This window comes from Apus apus, chromosome 2 (assembly GCF_020740795.1).
Source record: "Apus apus isolate bApuApu2 chromosome 2, bApuApu2.pri.cur, whole genome shotgun sequence".
Lineage (NCBI taxonomy): Eukaryota > Metazoa > Chordata > Aves > Apodiformes > Apodidae > Apus > Apus apus.
Genome location: NC_067283.1, coordinates 129,630,480 through 129,648,194, shown reverse-complemented (window position 1 = coordinate 129,648,194; position 17,715 = coordinate 129,630,480). Strand labels below are relative to the sequence as shown.

The 17,715-nt window shown below is 37.7% G+C and overlaps 2 protein-coding genes across 14 annotated transcripts in view; one reads left to right on the top strand and one right to left on the bottom strand.

Moving 5' to 3' along the window:
- CNGB3 (cyclic nucleotide gated channel subunit beta 3) overlaps positions 1–11,002 on the top strand; it is a 59,120-nt gene extending 48,118 nt beyond the window's left edge. The window contains exons 14-19 of the mRNA XM_051612628.1: positions 238–335; positions 662–745; positions 2,772–2,890; positions 7,747–7,893; positions 9,471–9,648; positions 10,778–11,002. Coding sequence (XP_051468588.1) covers positions 238–335; positions 662–745; positions 2,772–2,890; positions 7,747–7,893; positions 9,471–9,648; positions 10,778–11,002 — 851 coding nt within the window. The remainder of the gene's footprint in view (positions 1–237; positions 336–661; positions 746–2,771; positions 2,891–7,746; positions 7,894–9,470; positions 9,649–10,777) is intronic.
- The window catches only part of CPNE3 (copine 3), a 121,168-nt gene that overhangs the window by 75,209 nt on the left and 28,244 nt on the right, over positions 1–17,715 (bottom strand). For 4 of the 13 annotated variants that reach the window (XM_051610428.1, XM_051610425.1, XM_051610427.1 and 1 more), the window contains one exon: positions 12,833–16,828. The exons of the other annotated variants lie outside the window; for them this stretch is intronic. In XM_051610428.1, coding sequence (XP_051466388.1) covers positions 16,718–16,828 — 111 coding nt within the window. In that variant the 3' untranslated portion in view covers positions 12,833–16,717. Of the gene's footprint in view, positions 1–12,832; positions 16,829–17,715 lie in introns of those variants that run through there. 13 annotated transcript variants of the gene reach the window in all.

Here is a 17,715-nt window from a genome sequence, read left to right as displayed (position 1 = left end):
AGTAATGCAAAAAATTCTAGTAATTTATATAATAGTCTGGTTATAACTTTAGACAAGATATGAAACTTAAAATTCTCTTTGTATAAGCATATTAGCAGCTTCCTCATTCAAACTCATAAATGCAAGAACAGCTCCATTAGGTTATTTTTCTGTACGATGTTCATTTTTATGAGCATTCTTTTATTCTTCCTTTTAATTTCTAACTAACAGAGTTGTTCGGGTTTTTTTCTTTTACAGATGAATCAGAATTACTGGAGCAGATGCCAACCAAAATGCAATTAGCCATTGCAATTGATGTGAACTTTGCCATTGTCAATAAAGTTGACTTATTCAAAGCAAGTATTTTTTAATATCACGTAAGAAAACCATAAAGCTGTGAAGAACACAAACTGTGGTTCCACAGCAAACTTAGATACAAACAAGCTTACTTTGTAAAAAATGAAGAGCTGTTCCCAAAGGGAACTTTCTAAGTATCTGAAATGAAAGTTCTTTCACTCTTTTCTCTGCTTTAAAAGCTGTTTTAGTTATATTTTGAGTTTGCATTACATTTACAAATTCCTGGATCATTTGTGTGTTGTTGGGATTTGCTGCCCAGTGTAAGCACTAATAATCACTTTTATTACTGAATTAATAGAGCAATCAATTCTAACTATTTTAACAGGGGTGCGATACCCAGATGATTTATGACATGCTGCTGAGGTTGAAATCCATTGTTTATTTACCCGGTGACTTCGTCTGCAAAAAGGTGAACACGGTTGTCTATTTAAAATGAAAAAAATTATAGTATGTATTTTGGAAAAAGAGTTCAGCTATGGGTCAACAGTATTATTTCAATAAAATTAATCCTGAGTGAATTATATAGTGTAACAGTAATTAAGGTACTCTGTGTAATAATAACAAATGTGCTCTCAAGTTTCCACCTAGAACAAGACAATATGGATTTTATTACTTATATTATCAAACATAAAATTATAGTAATATGGGAAAATACTTAATGTAAATATGGCTTATCTGGTTATACAACATGAAGTTTTAATATTTTTAATGGACCTAATCTAATTTTATACAAATATACATGCAAACCTAGCCTACAGATCTCTATCTATTATGGTTTGCATGAGCTTCATCTGTGTGTATTCAGAAACTCTTAATTCTAACTGTCCAAGAATGTAGAAAATACACTGCATCCCATACTGTTCTTTACAGCAGGATCTGGTCCTGCTCCAGTTTAACTCGCAGCTTTGAGTCACCTCCAGAATCCTAGCTGAACGTTGTCACACTGTCCCTTAGCAAAGAAGCATCTCTTCTCTTAGCATTTTGGCTCAACATGATCTGAGATCACAGGTAGAGAGCTCAGCTTTTGATCAAGTGAGCCCAAGTCTCTTTTCAAAAGGCATGGAAATATATTCATAGGCAGTGTTGGATATATTAAAGCACAGGGAGGGTGAATTATCAGTACTGTTACTGGTGTCACAATTGACCTACAGTTCATACCGCACCCAGAAGAGACCATCAGAACCCCCATCATAGGAGTTCTGGTCTAGCATGTTAATTATGGTCTGGCTTCCTCCAAGAGCTAAGCATATAATCCTCTTCCCAGATGCTGACTTAGTCCCACTCACTCCACAGTGCAGGAAGTCAAACATCTGTGAATGCACCAAAGGATCAGATGTGTCCCTTCAAAGACCAATCCCAGAATTACTCTTGGCTAGGATGGGTGAAAGATTAGTTTGGTGTGTTTGCTTGTACAATGTATAGTATAAAAGGATGTTAGACTATGGCTGGGACTCTGCCACAACAGAGGTTATAAATGACTGTAACAGATTCAAAGTCTTGATACTGCAGTCAGATGTAAACAGTTCTCAACAAAGATAAGAAATTGAAATATCAATTTATTCCAGCTTGATTCAGAGCTAAAAGGCCTCTCACTTGTATAGGTCTACCACATGTCCAACAACCAGAGCAATCCTGTTAATGCTGTAACTTGTAGTAAGGAATAAAATCGTGTTGAAACCACTGCCTCCTTGGATGTATGTTGGCCTCATCATACTTTACTGAGGAGGCTCCAACATGCAAGCTTGGAGACACAAGTGAAGGGATAGGAAGTGCAAACTCTGCCTTTTCAGTTCTGCCTTTGTTGTTGTTGTCATTTCATTTTTAAAATGAAATTGCTGCTTTGCCTCAATTACTGTAGCTGTGTGAATGGAAAAATATTTGCCTGTCTTACTGAGATGTGAATCTTAGCAGATCATGTAAAAAATAATAAATAAACTAATAATCTCTTAAACCATGCAGTGATTTACATAAAAGTAGACAAAGTTTTGAATGATTGCTTTTTTCTTATTTTCCCTTTAAATTAGGTGAGTGATGATTTGAAATAATAGTGTAAAAACTGAAGATTTTCTTACCATGAAGCTAGGCTTTTTGCATTTGTTATTAACAATGCTGCTGAAGTACTTGTGCTTCCACCAGAACAGTTGATGGAAATTACTGATACAATCCTGGTTATTATCTAGTCTTCTATGTCCAAGCTGGCCTAGATAGTCTTCTGTTTAAATATTGTCTCACATCACAATTGTATCTGCCAGAGCCAGTCCTTGCACTTGTGCTCAGTGATGGGAAAAGAAGGGCAAACATTTATTGCTCCATGATACCAGTGAACTGGTGTATAAGAAAGGGGAAAGATATTTAAAGAAGATTTTGTCAGATCATTCTAACACAAAAACACTGCCCTGCTAAAATATGAGTTCTTTTTGTGTTTGTGTTCCCAGGGAGAGATTGGCAGAGAGATGTACATCATCAAACAGGGTGAAGTTCAAGTCCTTGGAGGCCCTGATGGTACAAAAGTTCTGGTTACACTCAGAGCGGGATCTGTGTTTGGAGAAATCAGGTAGGTCCATCACTATTTTTAACACTTTCTTTAGAACTAATGAAATAATCAGCATTTGTTTACCTGCTACCATGGGAGGCTGGAAAGTTGTTAAGATTAACCAAGAGGACACCCAGCAAGGAGATGCAGGTCAGTGAAGGAAAATTTGAAGTGAAGCATCAGAGATTAGTCTGGCAAAATTTTAGACCAGTGTTTTGGGCAATGTATACAGAGATACACAAACAGACTTCTCCTTCAATGTTTAAAATGTTTATCACACCTTCCTGTACTGAGGTCTGCAATACAGCAGGAGCAAATGCATTTTATTGCATGGATAGTGAGACTAGGTGCCCTTAGAGAGCAAATAGTAAAAATGTTAACTAATTTCCAACAAAGGAGATCTAAAATAGCAAATAAGATTGGTTCATTTAGGAGCTGAAGTAGGGATTAAGTTGCCAAGAATCAGGCATCCACATTTGAAAATGTATTTGTTTAAGAGCACACAAACCAAGAAAAAGGCTGACAGAACAGATTTTTGGGTGTGAGTTTATGTGGACAAGAAAATTTTTCTTAGGAGGTTAGAAATGTTTTTTATATTCTCCGTGTGGTTGCTATGCAAAATGCATTAACTCTTATGGGCCATGTTCCCCAATTAGCCAACCAAGTGCTAAATTTTAGGTACTGCATCCCCTGCTGAGGTTGGCCTGAGGAGAAGTAATAAAATACACGTGCTGCTGCATGTGATAAGCTGGATTCTTGATTTCTTCCAGCTGGCTTTCTCTTATTGTTAATCCTCTTGCTGGTAGCTTTAGTCTGCCTTTTGAAAAGCGGTAATCAGCTCTGTGCCAGGTTTACGTTTATCTTCTACTTGTGTCTCCCTTTGTGGTAGGGGAAACTTTCCCATTTATCCAGTGACATACACATAGAGCTTGCTTAAAACACAAATGGAAAATACCTGATATATCCCATAGATAAAGACTTTTTTATTGAGTGGGAAAGTGAAATTATATCAGCTCTGTTTGAGAAGGTTATTTGAAAGGTATTTCTCTGTGTGACAATGTGATACTTGAGCAAAGCCTCAAAAAAAAAAGGCTGTATTGTAAATAGTGTGAAAAAGCTGAGAATGCACTGATTTTCTGTAAGGGCTGGATACTGAAAAGACAAAAGAAAAAGCTACAGCAGCCCAGATATATAGCACACAGTTAGTTTTCAATTATTTATTTGGAGTTAGGATTTTATTTCTTGAACTGAGAAATTCTGATGATTGGTTTGGAAATAAGGAAAGGTTTTTCAAACTTTTGATCTAACACAGGAGAGCACTTGTTTCCACAAAAGAATTACACAACAGCCTTTAAAGATTCCTTTCCCTATATATGTGTGAATATGGCCAGTAAAAACCCTCAGCAATGCTATAACTCTACACTTCTAGTCCTCTTTTACTCATCATTGACCTACTGCAGCAGCATACCAGTTCAGAGACATGTAATTTGCATATAAATGACAGGAAGCACATAAACTTCAGGAGAAAATACAGCAACTGGCAGCCATCTCCAAAACTGAAGAAAAGCAAAGAAATTAAGAGTACTTTATCAGTAGAGATTTATCCTCTTCATTGTGCAGAAGCATGAGAAAATAATGAGTTTGTTTAGCATATGTCTCTATAAGTTTTCTCAGGGTCTTCTGAACACTGTATAGCAGAAGAAAATGAAAAAAAAAGTAATCTTTAATGGATGAAATATTGCTTCATTTAGCACATTCAAGTTTTCTCCTCAATATTGATAGCATGGTTATTACCCGGTATCACACTGATTTCCTTCTGATTTCTGATCCAAGATTTGTTTAGAGAAATGTGTCAGCTTCATTCCAAAGAGTATACCTACATGATTTATAAGACATTTCCTTTAATCTCACTCTGTTCAAAATGCATGCAAATGAGACTTTAAAAGTCTCTGAGGGCAAAGGAGCTGAAGAAAACAAACAAAAAATATCTATTTCAATAAATTTCCCTGAATTATACAAGAAGGCCAATGCAAGACAAATGTTCAAATAGGTCCTTTGCCAATTTCATCCTTGAAAATTATTACAGAAACAGGAGTTGCCTTCCAGTTAACATCTTACCTTCATTACTGCTTTTCTGTATAGATAATATCAGTTTGGGGAAGCAAAATAATCTCAGAATCAGAGGCAAACAGATTGCTGCCTTAATGAGAGCCTGTCTGTACAGACAATTGAGAAAGAGAGAAACTCAGCTATAACACAACACTTCATTAGCCCAAAGAAATTTACACTTTACGCCAGATGTCCTCATTCATCCATTTACTCATATTTCACTAGAACAATTTTCTGTCAGAAAAGGGTAATTCTGGAAAAATTAAAACATTATTATATGTAAATTTTTGACAGAACAATCTCTTAATGTTTAGTCTCAGCTTTTGCCTTTCAGCTGTTTTGTAACTTTAATTTTCATTTAAAAAAAAAACAAACTAAAGGGAGTATTTAGCTTTGTGAAAGATTTATTTTCCACCTTGGCCCAGGACTGCTCATGAAGTGGCAGCTGCTGTTTTCACTGAGGTCTGCCCTTTGGTGTTTGACATCCTGCTCAGATGCAAGATCCAGACCTGTTTCCCTTCCCTGACTTAAAATTTTCTCTGTATGCACAAAAGTGCCAAGATGAGCTGCCCCAACCCTCTGCATTCTGCTGAAATGCCTGCCATTGCCTGGATCAATTTGCTAATTTCAGTGGCCAGCAGCTTCCTACAGAAGTTAGATATTAAAATAAAAATAAAAATAGATAAGCTGAGCCATCATTTCAACAACTTTATACCTCTAAATTAAATTTCCTAGCGTAAGAATTAAAAAAATATCATCTCATATTACAGCATTTCAGCCTAACAACTGGAGAAAAACATGTAAGGCAAAAACCCCAAAATTTCTTTATTAATATAATTATTACAGCATCAAGAACTACTGCAAGGCAAATGTAGTTATTTTTTAAAAATTTGGTCTATCATTAACACTTAACACTCCAGCCAAAACAGATTCAATCATGAAGCCCATAATCATAGAATCATAGAATGGTTTGAGTAGTAAGGGACTTTAAAGATCATCTAGTTCCAACCCCCCTGCATGGGCAGGGTTACCTGTCACTAGATCTGGTTGTTCAGGGCCCCATTCAACCTGTCTTTGAACACTTCCAGGGATGGGGCATCCACAGCTTCCCTGGGAAACCTGTTCCAGTGTCTCACCACCCTCATAGTGAAGAATTTCTTCCTAATGTCTAACCTAAATCTCCCCTCTTCCAGTTTTGATCCATTGCCCCTTGTCCTCTCACTACAAGCCCTAGTAAGAAGCCCCTCCCCAGATTTGCTGTAGCCCCTTCAGGTACTGGAAGGCCACTATAACATCCCCCCGGAGCCTTCTCTTCTTCAGGCTTAACAGACCCAATTGTCTCAGCCTGTAATGCTGTCCTTAGTTATTCAGTTTGAGCAAGGACTGCCTTACATGTAAAATTCACCTCACATCATCACCATAATGAAATAGCTGTTCTCTTTAGTCTGCCTCGATAAAATGAGCTTTCTCTTGGAAAGCCTGAAACTGATTGTTCAATGACTTGTTGAGAAGTGATTCATCAGAACTCAAAAGCTGTTTACAATTTTCTTTAGCTGCTTTTCTTATTGTGCAAATAGTTTTATTCTGTCTGAGGAATTGTACAGAATTGTTTAAAAAGAAGACAATACATTGCATTTTCAGCTTCAGTTCATATATTGATTGCTGTCTTTGGTAGCAGAAAAACAGTGTGTGTGTGTGCATGTCTGAAAAAACCCTTGTAGAGGTCTCATACTACCCTTTATAAATCAAATACAATATTTTATCTGTATGTACTAATATTTAGAAATATGTTCTATAAATAGATTTAATATCAAACCAAATATTTATATATCCTTGAATAATATTTTGTATAAGTGTTAATTAATGTTTTATGGGGCTCTTATTAATAACTTTTAAATGCAGAGATTTCTAAATACTCTCTCAAAATATTAACTCACTGGGAAACATTTAAGGGACAAATGTTTAGGGTAGATCTCCTTGAATACAGTGTTAAAGCAATTTTAGTACCAAGAGCAAAATGCAACTTCTCTTGCTTATCATCACAGCTGAGAGGAGAATTTTCTTCATTTCATTTGCTTAATGCAAGATGAATAATTTAATTTGTATTTGTACAGCATCTAACTTTTATGAGGATATCGTACCTATGGCCAACTGCAGCTTCCTAAATAGGTCTAATGCCTTACCTTGGAAACAAAATAGCTTTCTTTTTCTGGCAGACACATAACTGTCAGCTTGAAAGACCTCCCTAACCCATATCATTCAGTTTGCCAACATTCCAACATGAGATGTCGTATGTGAGAAAACTGAAAACTAGAGTCTCACAGAAGTTATTCTCTCAGAAAAATTATTTTGTTTGGAAAATCATTAATTCACTGTATATAAGGGTTTCAGTAGTAACAGACGTGTGCTGCTCTACTTCTGATGTAAATACTTTTCAACAATCAAATGGAGGAAATGCCAAGTTCGCATGAGGACTAAAATAAATGCATACCCTTGCAGTGGGTGTCTCTTGGGAGAAATGTCTCTGTCTAATATGACCTTTCACAGTCCTTAGCATCTACATAATCCTGACCAGTAGTGGCAATTTGCCTTCCTGAGGCAAGAAGATATTTCTAATCCCAGCTGCAAAGGGCCAGTACAGAATATCAGATAGAACAGTGGGGCACATAAGTGAGCTTTATGATTACTTCAGTGGAGAACCACCAGCACAGAGATTCCTCACTAGGACGAGTAAAAAATGTGACTAATAATGTTCCTTTTCATTCCAGCCTATTAGCTGCAGGTGGAGGGAACAGAAGGACTGCCAATGTGGTGGCACACGGTTTTGCCAACCTTTTTATCCTGGACAAGAAAACACTCAATGAAATTTTGGTTCACTATCCTGACTCAGAAAAACTTCTCATGAAGAAAGCAAAGTATGTCTTAATAACAGTATTTAAATCACATTATTTAGCTGTAGAATGGACAGTTGTGGCTTACAGATACACACTTCAATGCCCCCACAGACTTGTATGCATTTCCAAAATCTCAAGCAGTAGTTAGGAATTGATTTAAAGTTAAGGCCTGACAAGATGGAAGTACACAGTTTTAAGAGGTGTGTATTTTGTTCAAAAATGGTTGTGGATTTGTTTTTTTTTTCTTGCTTTGGCTGAGACTTTCTAAGATCACCATTTCCCTGGCTTTGAAAGGGAAAAATGTTGTAAGATTTTGCCATAAAATTGTGACAAAATGAGTACCTTACTACCTTGTAAAAGGTATAAATGTATTAAACTGTTTGTCATTATTAGCACACTTAAGGGCTCCTGTTGCTTTCAGCTGTTGCCTTGCATTGCTATCAAAGGTCAGAAGCTTGCTCTCAGACTTGAAACTTTAACAGAAAATACTAAAAATAGCACAAGAGTGACATTTTGTTTAGTAGAAGTGCTAGCAGATGGTTGCATTCTGCGTGTTTTAAAACCATTGGTTATCAAATGACAGTAACTTGAGAATCACCACAGAATCAGAATCATTCAGGTTGGCACAGTCCTTTAGAATAATCAAGTCCAACCATAAGATAACTGTACCAACCATTAATCTAACTCTAGCAAGTCCCGTCCTTAAACCGTGTCCCTAAGTACCACATCTCTGTATCTTTTTAATACCTCCTGGGATGGGGATTCAACCACCTCTCTGAGCAGCTTGTTCCAGTGTTTAATTACCCTTTCAGGGAAGGAGTTTCTTCTAATATCTAATCTAAACCTCCACTGGCACAACTTGGGCCCATTTCCTCTTGTCCTGTTGCTTGCTAATCTCCTCAGCCTCCTTTTTTTCCATACTAAAGAACCCCAGTTCCCTTAGCTACTCCTCATAAGGCTTGTGCTCTAGGCCCTTCACCATCTTCATTGCCCTCCTCTGGACATGCACCTGCACATCAATGTCCTTCTGGTCTGAGAAGAGACCTTATCACTCTCTACAACTACTTGAAAGGAGGTTGTAGTGATGTGAGGGTTGGTGTCTTCTCCTACGTAAGTGATAGGATGAGAGGAAACAGCCTCAAGTTGTGCCAGGGTAGGTTTAGACTGGATATTAGGAACAATTTCTTCACTGAAATGTCTGTCAGGCACTGGAACAGACTGTCCACAGAGGTGGTGGAGTCACCATCCCTGGGGATACTTGAAAGCTGTGGTGCTTAGGGACACGGTTTAGTGGTGGACTGGGCAGTGTGTTAGGTTTATGTTTGGACTCAATTATCTTATAGGTCTTTTCCAACCGAAATTATTCTACAGTTCTATAATTCTTACTCCAAATCAGAACAGAACTCCAATTAGAACTGTACCAGAAGCTAGGGTAAAACTCTTACCCTTTCCAGCTTTGCTCGTGCCACTGGACCTGGGGCAACGTCTGCTGGAAAAATTTGCCAGTTTTTAATATATGAAGGTGACATTTTAGCTTTGCAGGAACTTTGCTCAGATTCACAGCACTGCTTTGTGCTCTCATTCTTTCCCATCTCTAGGGTACTGCTGAAGCAGAAGGGGAAACCTGCTCCAGGACCACCAGTGCAAGAACCACGAGGCTTAGCTGGTTTCTTTGGGAAGAAAAAAGAAACTCCAAAATTGTTTAAAGCCATGGCTGGACTTAGAGGAAAAACAGACTCTTCTAATACGCCGCAGATGAAGAGAGATGACACTCAGGTAATGCCACAGAAACCAGAGTAAAAAAAAATCAAGTGCTGAAGAGGGAAACAGGAAAAATACTGGGAGGGCCTAGAAAAGAGTGTAGATGAAAATGTAGCCTTGCTACAATTAATGGCAAAAACTCCCAGTATCTGAGATATCACTATGTACCTAATCCTGTAAACACTACAATTTGGCTTAAAATTTCCTAGACCTGGACTCTATGGGGAGCACAGAAAACAAAAGCTAAGAAATTAAAGAAAGAAAAATCCTCAAAGAAAGTAAGCATAAAATAGAATTTACAAAGACCCTAAGGGCATCTGAGCTTATACTTTTATGTAAAAAACAGTAAATACAGAATTACCCTAACACAGTAACCTGATTTAGCTGAGTCAAGCACACAATGAACATTCTAATTCAAAGTCAGATCTCTGGTTGCCACAAATCATGAAGAAATTGTAGAGTTTAGCCCCCACACAGCTAAAACTGATGACATCTCTAATATATTGCACTTAGGAGAAAACTGTTATTTAATTGATGAAAAAATAGTTCCCACATTTTTCTGTGTTTGTCAGAAACGTTAATAAAAACCTGCTCAGTTCTACCTATTTACCGAAAGGTGGCAGAATTCTAACCTCTCGTTAGAGCTGAACTGGAAGTGCTTTTAGTTATTTTTTTAAGTTAAATAAAGAACTTTGCTTACACAAATGACTACAACACTATAATTGGAGCAGAAACATTGCACAATTTAATGTGTATTTGTGAACTTCCTAGAAAAGAGGCTTGGCCACGGAACTGGGCACTGGGCAATATGTCAAGATTTACACAGAACTTTTTCTTTCTGTACTAGTCTAAGTACATAAAGGAAGGCAAGAACTAAGGAAGGACTATGTGCCCCAAAACGTGCCTGCTGCATTAATAAGGAGCAGATACTATCACAATCTAGCTTTTCTTAAGTTTTATGTTGACATTCTGATTCTGAAATTGCATTTTTCATTTAGAAATTGATTTTCACATCTAAATACAAATTTACATATGTTGCACACAATTAATCATAATATCCATGATAAGTCTTTCCATCACATATACAGAACTCCTTCCTGAATTTCTTCCACAGCATTGGAAAATATGTAACTTTTTTTTCTAGGAACCTCAAGCTGAAGCAGAGAAGAAGCCTGAACCAGAGAAGAAACCTTTGGAACCCACAGCCTCATCTGCTCCTCCTGTACAAAAGGAAGAACCAAATGCAGACACTAAGGCTAAATCACCTGCAGTTTTGACGAAGAAAGATTCTTTGGTCATTAGTATGTCTCCATCCCCCAGAGCAGGAGAAGGAGAGATCCTTACAGTTGAAGTTAAAGAGAAAAAATAGAAATAGATGGTGCTTTGGGCTGTGGCCCCATCTGTTGTCTTGCTGAATTCAGAGGGCTAGTGTGACTCTGCTTTTAAGTACAAGAGATTAAAACTAGAGATTGTTCAAGAAAAAAATCTAACCCAGCACCTAATTTTCTCTCCCAGACAACTAGACAAATAATTTATATACTTACCTCTTAACCCTGAGCCTGAGGAGAGAACTTCTGGTGTAATAGGAATTAGAGCTCAGATTGTATTTCAGGACAACTTCATTGTTGTTTGATCCATGCTCCCCCTTATCTCTTACTCTGTCTTATTGCTGTTTCTCCTCTTCCCTCTCCTGTTTATCCTTGCTTGCTTATTGCTATTTCTGTTGCTCAGCTTGCTCTCAATTTGTGTATATGCTCTTTTCTGGTTTTCCATAGTTATTCTTTTTCTTGTTACTACCCTACTGTTGCTGAGGTTACTTATGTTTCTCTTGATCCTTTTCTCTCCTCCCTTTATACTTCTAATCAGTGACCTGTTTTTGTGATGAGCGTTGCTCAGTGCAGAAAGCTGCGATGCCATAGGTTGGAATGTTTTAGCTTGGGACAGAGGGCTACAAAACAAAGCCACTGTCAAAAGTTAAAATCACAAAATACATAGGGGAGAAGCAGATTGCAGAATTATTGCCATGACATTGCTTTTGAAAGCATAAGCATTGGTTCCAGTTATTTTTGACTGTGGTGAATAAACACGGCAAAGACTTGGATCCTTCCCTCTCACCACAGGACTGACCTTTAACTTTGGTCTGCCCATTTACGTGTTTGTCCTTCTCAAGGAGTTGGGCATTTAAAATGCTCTCTGAAGTGCAAGCAGTTGCTATTGGCTAACTTTTTGAAGAACCTAAGTATCGAAACTGACCACTTTAAAAATAAAGCCTATTTTATAAAGAGCAGGATTTACATCTTCTGGCTCTGTGGCGTATAGTTCCAACCAATGCTCCAATTGTCCTCCTCCATCACAAACTTCGATGGATCGTGCAAAGTGAGTGTCACGCCTTACTGGGCCTGAGCTACATTGGTACCTGTGAACTAAATAATTTAAAAGAACCACAGCTGAGAGGGACACAGCTTCCCAACAAGGAGGTTCCACACTGTCACCCTTCTGCATCTACTCATCACAGAAAGGGATGCAATATGAAACAAATGGCTGAAGCTCTGTTTTAAGCTTAATCACCAATTACTTTTTTTCTCTTCAATGGGTTTATGTCTCCTCTCTCTCCTATCCACTTTCACTGGATGAACAGTTCTAGGAATTAAAACCATTATGCAGAGGCCAAACCATGAAATTTTAAGGGCAGGCTTCACAGCTCCTCAGCTGACCAACCAATCAAGGAAGGCACCATACCAAAACTAAACATTCACTCTGCAGGCTACATACGTTCTTGTGGGCTGTGCATTCTGTAGACTTGCTCTTCAAAGCCTTTGAACTGTTCTAAACACAGGCAAAGCTGGCAGTCCAACTAGAATCAGTGGGAGCTTTGCCTGAGTAAAAGCTGGATGACTCAATTTCGTATGTTGTTTATCTCACACAACCTCTGCCACAACCAAAACCCTCATCTGGCAGTAGCAGGTTCAACTGCTACATGTGAAGAACCATCTTTATTTGTATGTTTCTAGTCTTCCAATGTGTAAGAAAAAAGGATGCCATAGGAGAGGTAGAAAATGTTAAGATCCACTATAAAGAATTATTCATCTATTCCACATCCAGAGACATCTCAATACAAGCCCCAAATTAGAAATACTGCAGAACTGCTTCACAAATGAGACGTTCTGTGAATAGTAATTATTTTTAATTCATTACAATACACGATTCTCACATCTTTTTATTCAGAGAGTTGTCAAAACATTACAAAAAGGGGGAAAACACATAAAACTCCCTATTTTTACATTTTTATATTAATAACATTGCAAAAGATCTGATCCCTTTCTGCCTACACAAATGCTGCCAGTTAACTTCAAACATTTTCACTATCAGCATATTTATGTTCCTCAATCACACACTGACATGTATTACAAAGGGCTGAGAGTGCAGCAGCATTACACTGCAGCAACAGAGCATTCCATGAACTGCTGTTTAGAATACAGCTCTCAACAGCTCAGGATTGCAGGAAAGCTTGTCAGTCTGTCTACTAGAGTTCTGTGCATAATTTGGGAGTCAAGTTTCTTAGACCCAGAACAAAATAAAAGAGACTTGTCAGCATTTGCAGAATATCATGGCCATACAGAAGTAACATCCATCTGTTTTTCTCTCTGCCTAGAGCACACGTCTTATGAGAAGCATATGAGGGAACTAGGGTTGTTTAGTCTGGTGTAAAGGAGGCTGAGGGGAGACCATATTGCTCTCTTCACCTACCAGAAAGGGAGGTGGGGTTTGGTCTCTTCTCCCAGGTAAGAATTGATAGGAAGAGAGGAAACCACCTCAAGTTGCATCAGGGTAGGTTTAGATTGCACATTATGAACAATTTCTTCTCATGGGAGAACTCTAACATGGCAAAGAGCATGAAACAGTCACTGCTAAAACCATCTCATTTCAGAAGATCTTTTTGATGAAAGCCCATATGTGATGCTTTGTGAAATATACACTGCACATTTGTAACCAACGAGTGAAAAGGCATTCCTCCGCTTGCCTGATAGTGTTCATTATAAATCTGAGCTGTTCAGCCTATGAAATACTCATCTTAGGAACTGCGAAAGCAGCATTTATCATCACACAGATAATGCTGAATATAAAAGTACAACAGAAGAACAGCATACTGAAAATGTATTTTTAATGCATAGGCATTGTAAATCAGTTAATTTCATCAGAACTGAAATACACAGGAAAGTAAAAAATTCTGGTTACAGGTTATTTCTCTGCTGTACATATATATTAAGACCATTAAAAGGCAAAAGGCGTTTGATTACAAAGACTGCTATACCTTATTTTTACCACAAGGTGGTGCAAGTAACCTACAAGCACATTGACTTTACAAAACTTTGATAATATTTTGCTTTGTCACCCTCAAGCTAGTAAGGCTTTTTTACACGTAAAAGTAAACTAACAAAAAATGGCCAAACAACTAAATAACCCTCCCACCCCTTGACACATAAGCTGCTGAACTGCTTGACTTGGAGGTTTCCAAATTTTCCAGGAGGCTGTTAGCTGCATACCTCTAAGAAGTCATACTGGTAAAATGTTCCTTGTTGCTCTCAGGTCTGAAACACTATTCTTTTACACAGAATAGGGCACATTAAGGAGAAGGTGTAGTTGATACGCTATTTAACTCCCTAAGATCGAGGTAAAGGGAGGCACTTTTCCAGTAAGAGATAATGAATTTTCTAATTCAGAATTTATATATAAAATACAGGCAAATCAAAAAGCTTTATGTATTTTATATGCAGCAGATATTTAGCATAATAATAGCTACTAACATACTTAAAGGCATTTAGATGCACTTCCACAGCAATCTAGAACTGGTAGCAGAACTCAGATGCCGCAGTATATTTATGGCAGAGGGTCCACCAGAACTTCAGTAGTGTCCTGTACTCCCATCAGTAGTACTCGCCAATTAATCTGGACAAAGCATTAAGACTGCATCCTGCTATCTCTGTATATAGTGTGTGGCTGTGAAAGTTTACTGTTCCAAAATCATACAATATCAATTTGCAGCAGTGTGACTTAGGTTCATTATAGCTACTTCCTTGATCTTTATATTTTGTGTTGCATATCTGGCATGACTCTTCATTATAATTTATGTATAAGGTCATAACACGTTAGCACTACACTGATAAAAAGATGACTGCAGATTTTTATATAAACAAACACGATTTAGATATTTTTTTTAAGAGCTTGGCTTAATATGAACTAAAAACTCATCCTTAGTATTCCACCACTGAAACTCTTTAGGAGCCCCCTTCTACCAAAGAAAACATAGTAGAAAATAACATATTAATTTGTGATTGATAACTAATCAACTGTTTACAAAATATCTGTCATGTTTTACAGGTTGTACAAGACAATCTAAATACATGTATCTTTGATCCATCAATGCTAATGTTAATTCAGACTTCTGACAGGATTATGCATGCAGGGAAAAAAACCCACAAAAACACACAGAGGAGCTTCAGCACCTAAAAGTCACGAAGTCCATGACCTGGGACAACCTTGAGTGCCTACATATGCTAAATTTGGTGTTAGTCTATTCTTACATGTTGCAGCTACACTAACCAAAATCAGATCAGCTGGATGTCAAACTCTACACCACTTCAAATGTGAAACTGCAAAATTTATGTTCACGATGGGCATTTTGAAGTGATAAAAGAGACCTTTACATTCACTTACGTTACACACACACATACGATCAGAAGAGATCCTCAGCAAGCACTATGCAACTGGGAGAGGAGAAAGCTTCATCTGTCCACTAAGAAAACGCAACATAATTTACACATGGTGGTAAATGATGAAGAGAAAATTCAAGCCAAGTAAATAAACCTAAAGAAACACAGTATGGTTATAGGATTAGAGCTCAGAGACTTTCTCATGTCTTCTTACTGGGAGGTAAGAGGGAAGACTGGTTTTCTTGCAGGCACTTTTCATTAGTGAGCTCAAGAAAAAGAAGCATGATTCAAAACAGGACAAAACCAATACAAAATTGGTAGCACATTCAAGAACTCTCTTTTCTCTCTTTGAAAATACACAGCTAAAATCAGACAAAATTTTTTAATTGAAAAGTGAATTCCCACTTCACAAGCAGCCCTTTAAAGATCAAGTCATGGCCGTTTTACAGGGAAAAAAAACACCAAACCAAACCAAAATAAAACCAAAGATACCCAAACCAACAAAGAAACAAAACCACAAAACCAAAATAAAAACCCAATCAAAATAAAACCTGGAGTTCCCATTTTCCAGTACAGTACACAATGAAAAACATCTTACAGCCCTTACAGTAGTAGCCTCAAAGACCAATATTATTCTTCTGAGATGTTAGGTTTACTTTGATGCACCCTAGTTATTCCCATACGACCTTAAGAAACTTCATACTATAAAGTAATATATACTTTAATGACTTGTTTGGCTCATGTTCACACAGCCCTGAATCCCAGGCATTGGCCAAAGGCACAGAAGTGGCGAAAGTGAAGTGGGCATAGAAGAAGGTCTTTACATTCTGTTTTGGCATGTGTCTAATTATGGAACTACTATGACAAATTTTTGTTATGTTGGCATAATAGACACAGAAGCCTGAAGTATTCCAAATTTGGTGAAGCACATACGAAGCTTTACCTATCTGCTCAGTGGGGATATACTTGTTTTTTATCTTAGACTGGTTTTTTTGATCACTGAGAAAGTCCTCAGTGCTGATCCCCAATAAAAGGAATTGAACACTCCCACTGGCCATATTTTTCAAACAGGCAGCTGTTCCAGCCATTCTCCCCTTCTCTCTGCATATTCAACCTCTTTTTTTTCCACCCTGACTTCTCAAAATAAAATGCATCCATGTAAGACCTCTCCCTCAAATCAACATCAAATATTAACTCAATTACAGATTTGGCCCTTAAAAGGCACATTTGGCAAAGTGATTTGCAGGTAAAAGCTAACAGGCAATACCATATAGAGGTGTGTACACATGTATGCAGAAGGATCTTGAGAACCAAAGTCTGTAGATACAGCAAATAAAGCAAGCACAAAGTCTCAGCTCTCCTGCTCAGCCTATTCACTTTGCAGCAGGATTGTTGGGAGGCTGCAGTTTGTACGTGCTGAAGTAGTTCACCACTTGCTGAGGGACTTCTGCCAGAACACACTGCGCCAGAGCTTCTTTTGGAGACTGACAAAAAAAAAAAAAAGAACACCTAGTTTTGGTTTCCATCAGCTGTTAAAGGAGATCCTAAGACGAGTAAGAAACACCTCCCCTAACAGAGGGAGTCTGACATTTAAAGTCTGACATTTTACGAAAGACTTTACAGAAGACTCTCGAGGGACAGATGGAAGCTTCCCTGACCTGCTCACTCCCCTTACAAGGAACAGGCTGGCTGCCTTGTTCCATTAGGTAACAGGAGTTGGGTGCACAAAGAGCTGCCGTGGCACATGACACCTTTTGTCATGAAACACACACACAGAGTGCAGACATGAACTTCAGCCATCTAAACACACTGGCACTAACTGCTAAGGATGATCCTTCAGGGGCTTGTCTAATCATCTTCAACCTTTTGCACCAAGTGTCATCCACCACCGTATTGCTACAGCACAGCTCTTCTAGAGATAAAAAGTTTTTAATGGAAGACTGGAAGATCCATGGGGGAAAAAAGCACCTCCTTTTGTAGAAACTGCAATTATCTGAATACATAATTTAATACTGAATATTGACTCTAGTTAGTTTACATCCAAGTGCATTGTTCAGTAAGCATATTCTATATTAAGTTTGCTCTCCTCCTTTCAGTTTGCCTGAGTTGCTCTCAGATTAAACAAAGAACTTGTATCAACAGTAAAAATACAAAGACAAATCAAGGAGATATAAAGAGTATTATTAACAGTGTTAGTACTAAGAAACAAAACCAAATTAGAACATATTAGGATGGAAATAAACTTATTGATCTTCCTCATCCTGAGGAAATTTTCAGGTTGTTTGTTCTATTCAAAATCAATTTTTTCCAGCAATATGACATTGGAAAGCCAGGCTATATCAGCCTGTGTATGTATTTTGGGTTCTGCAGG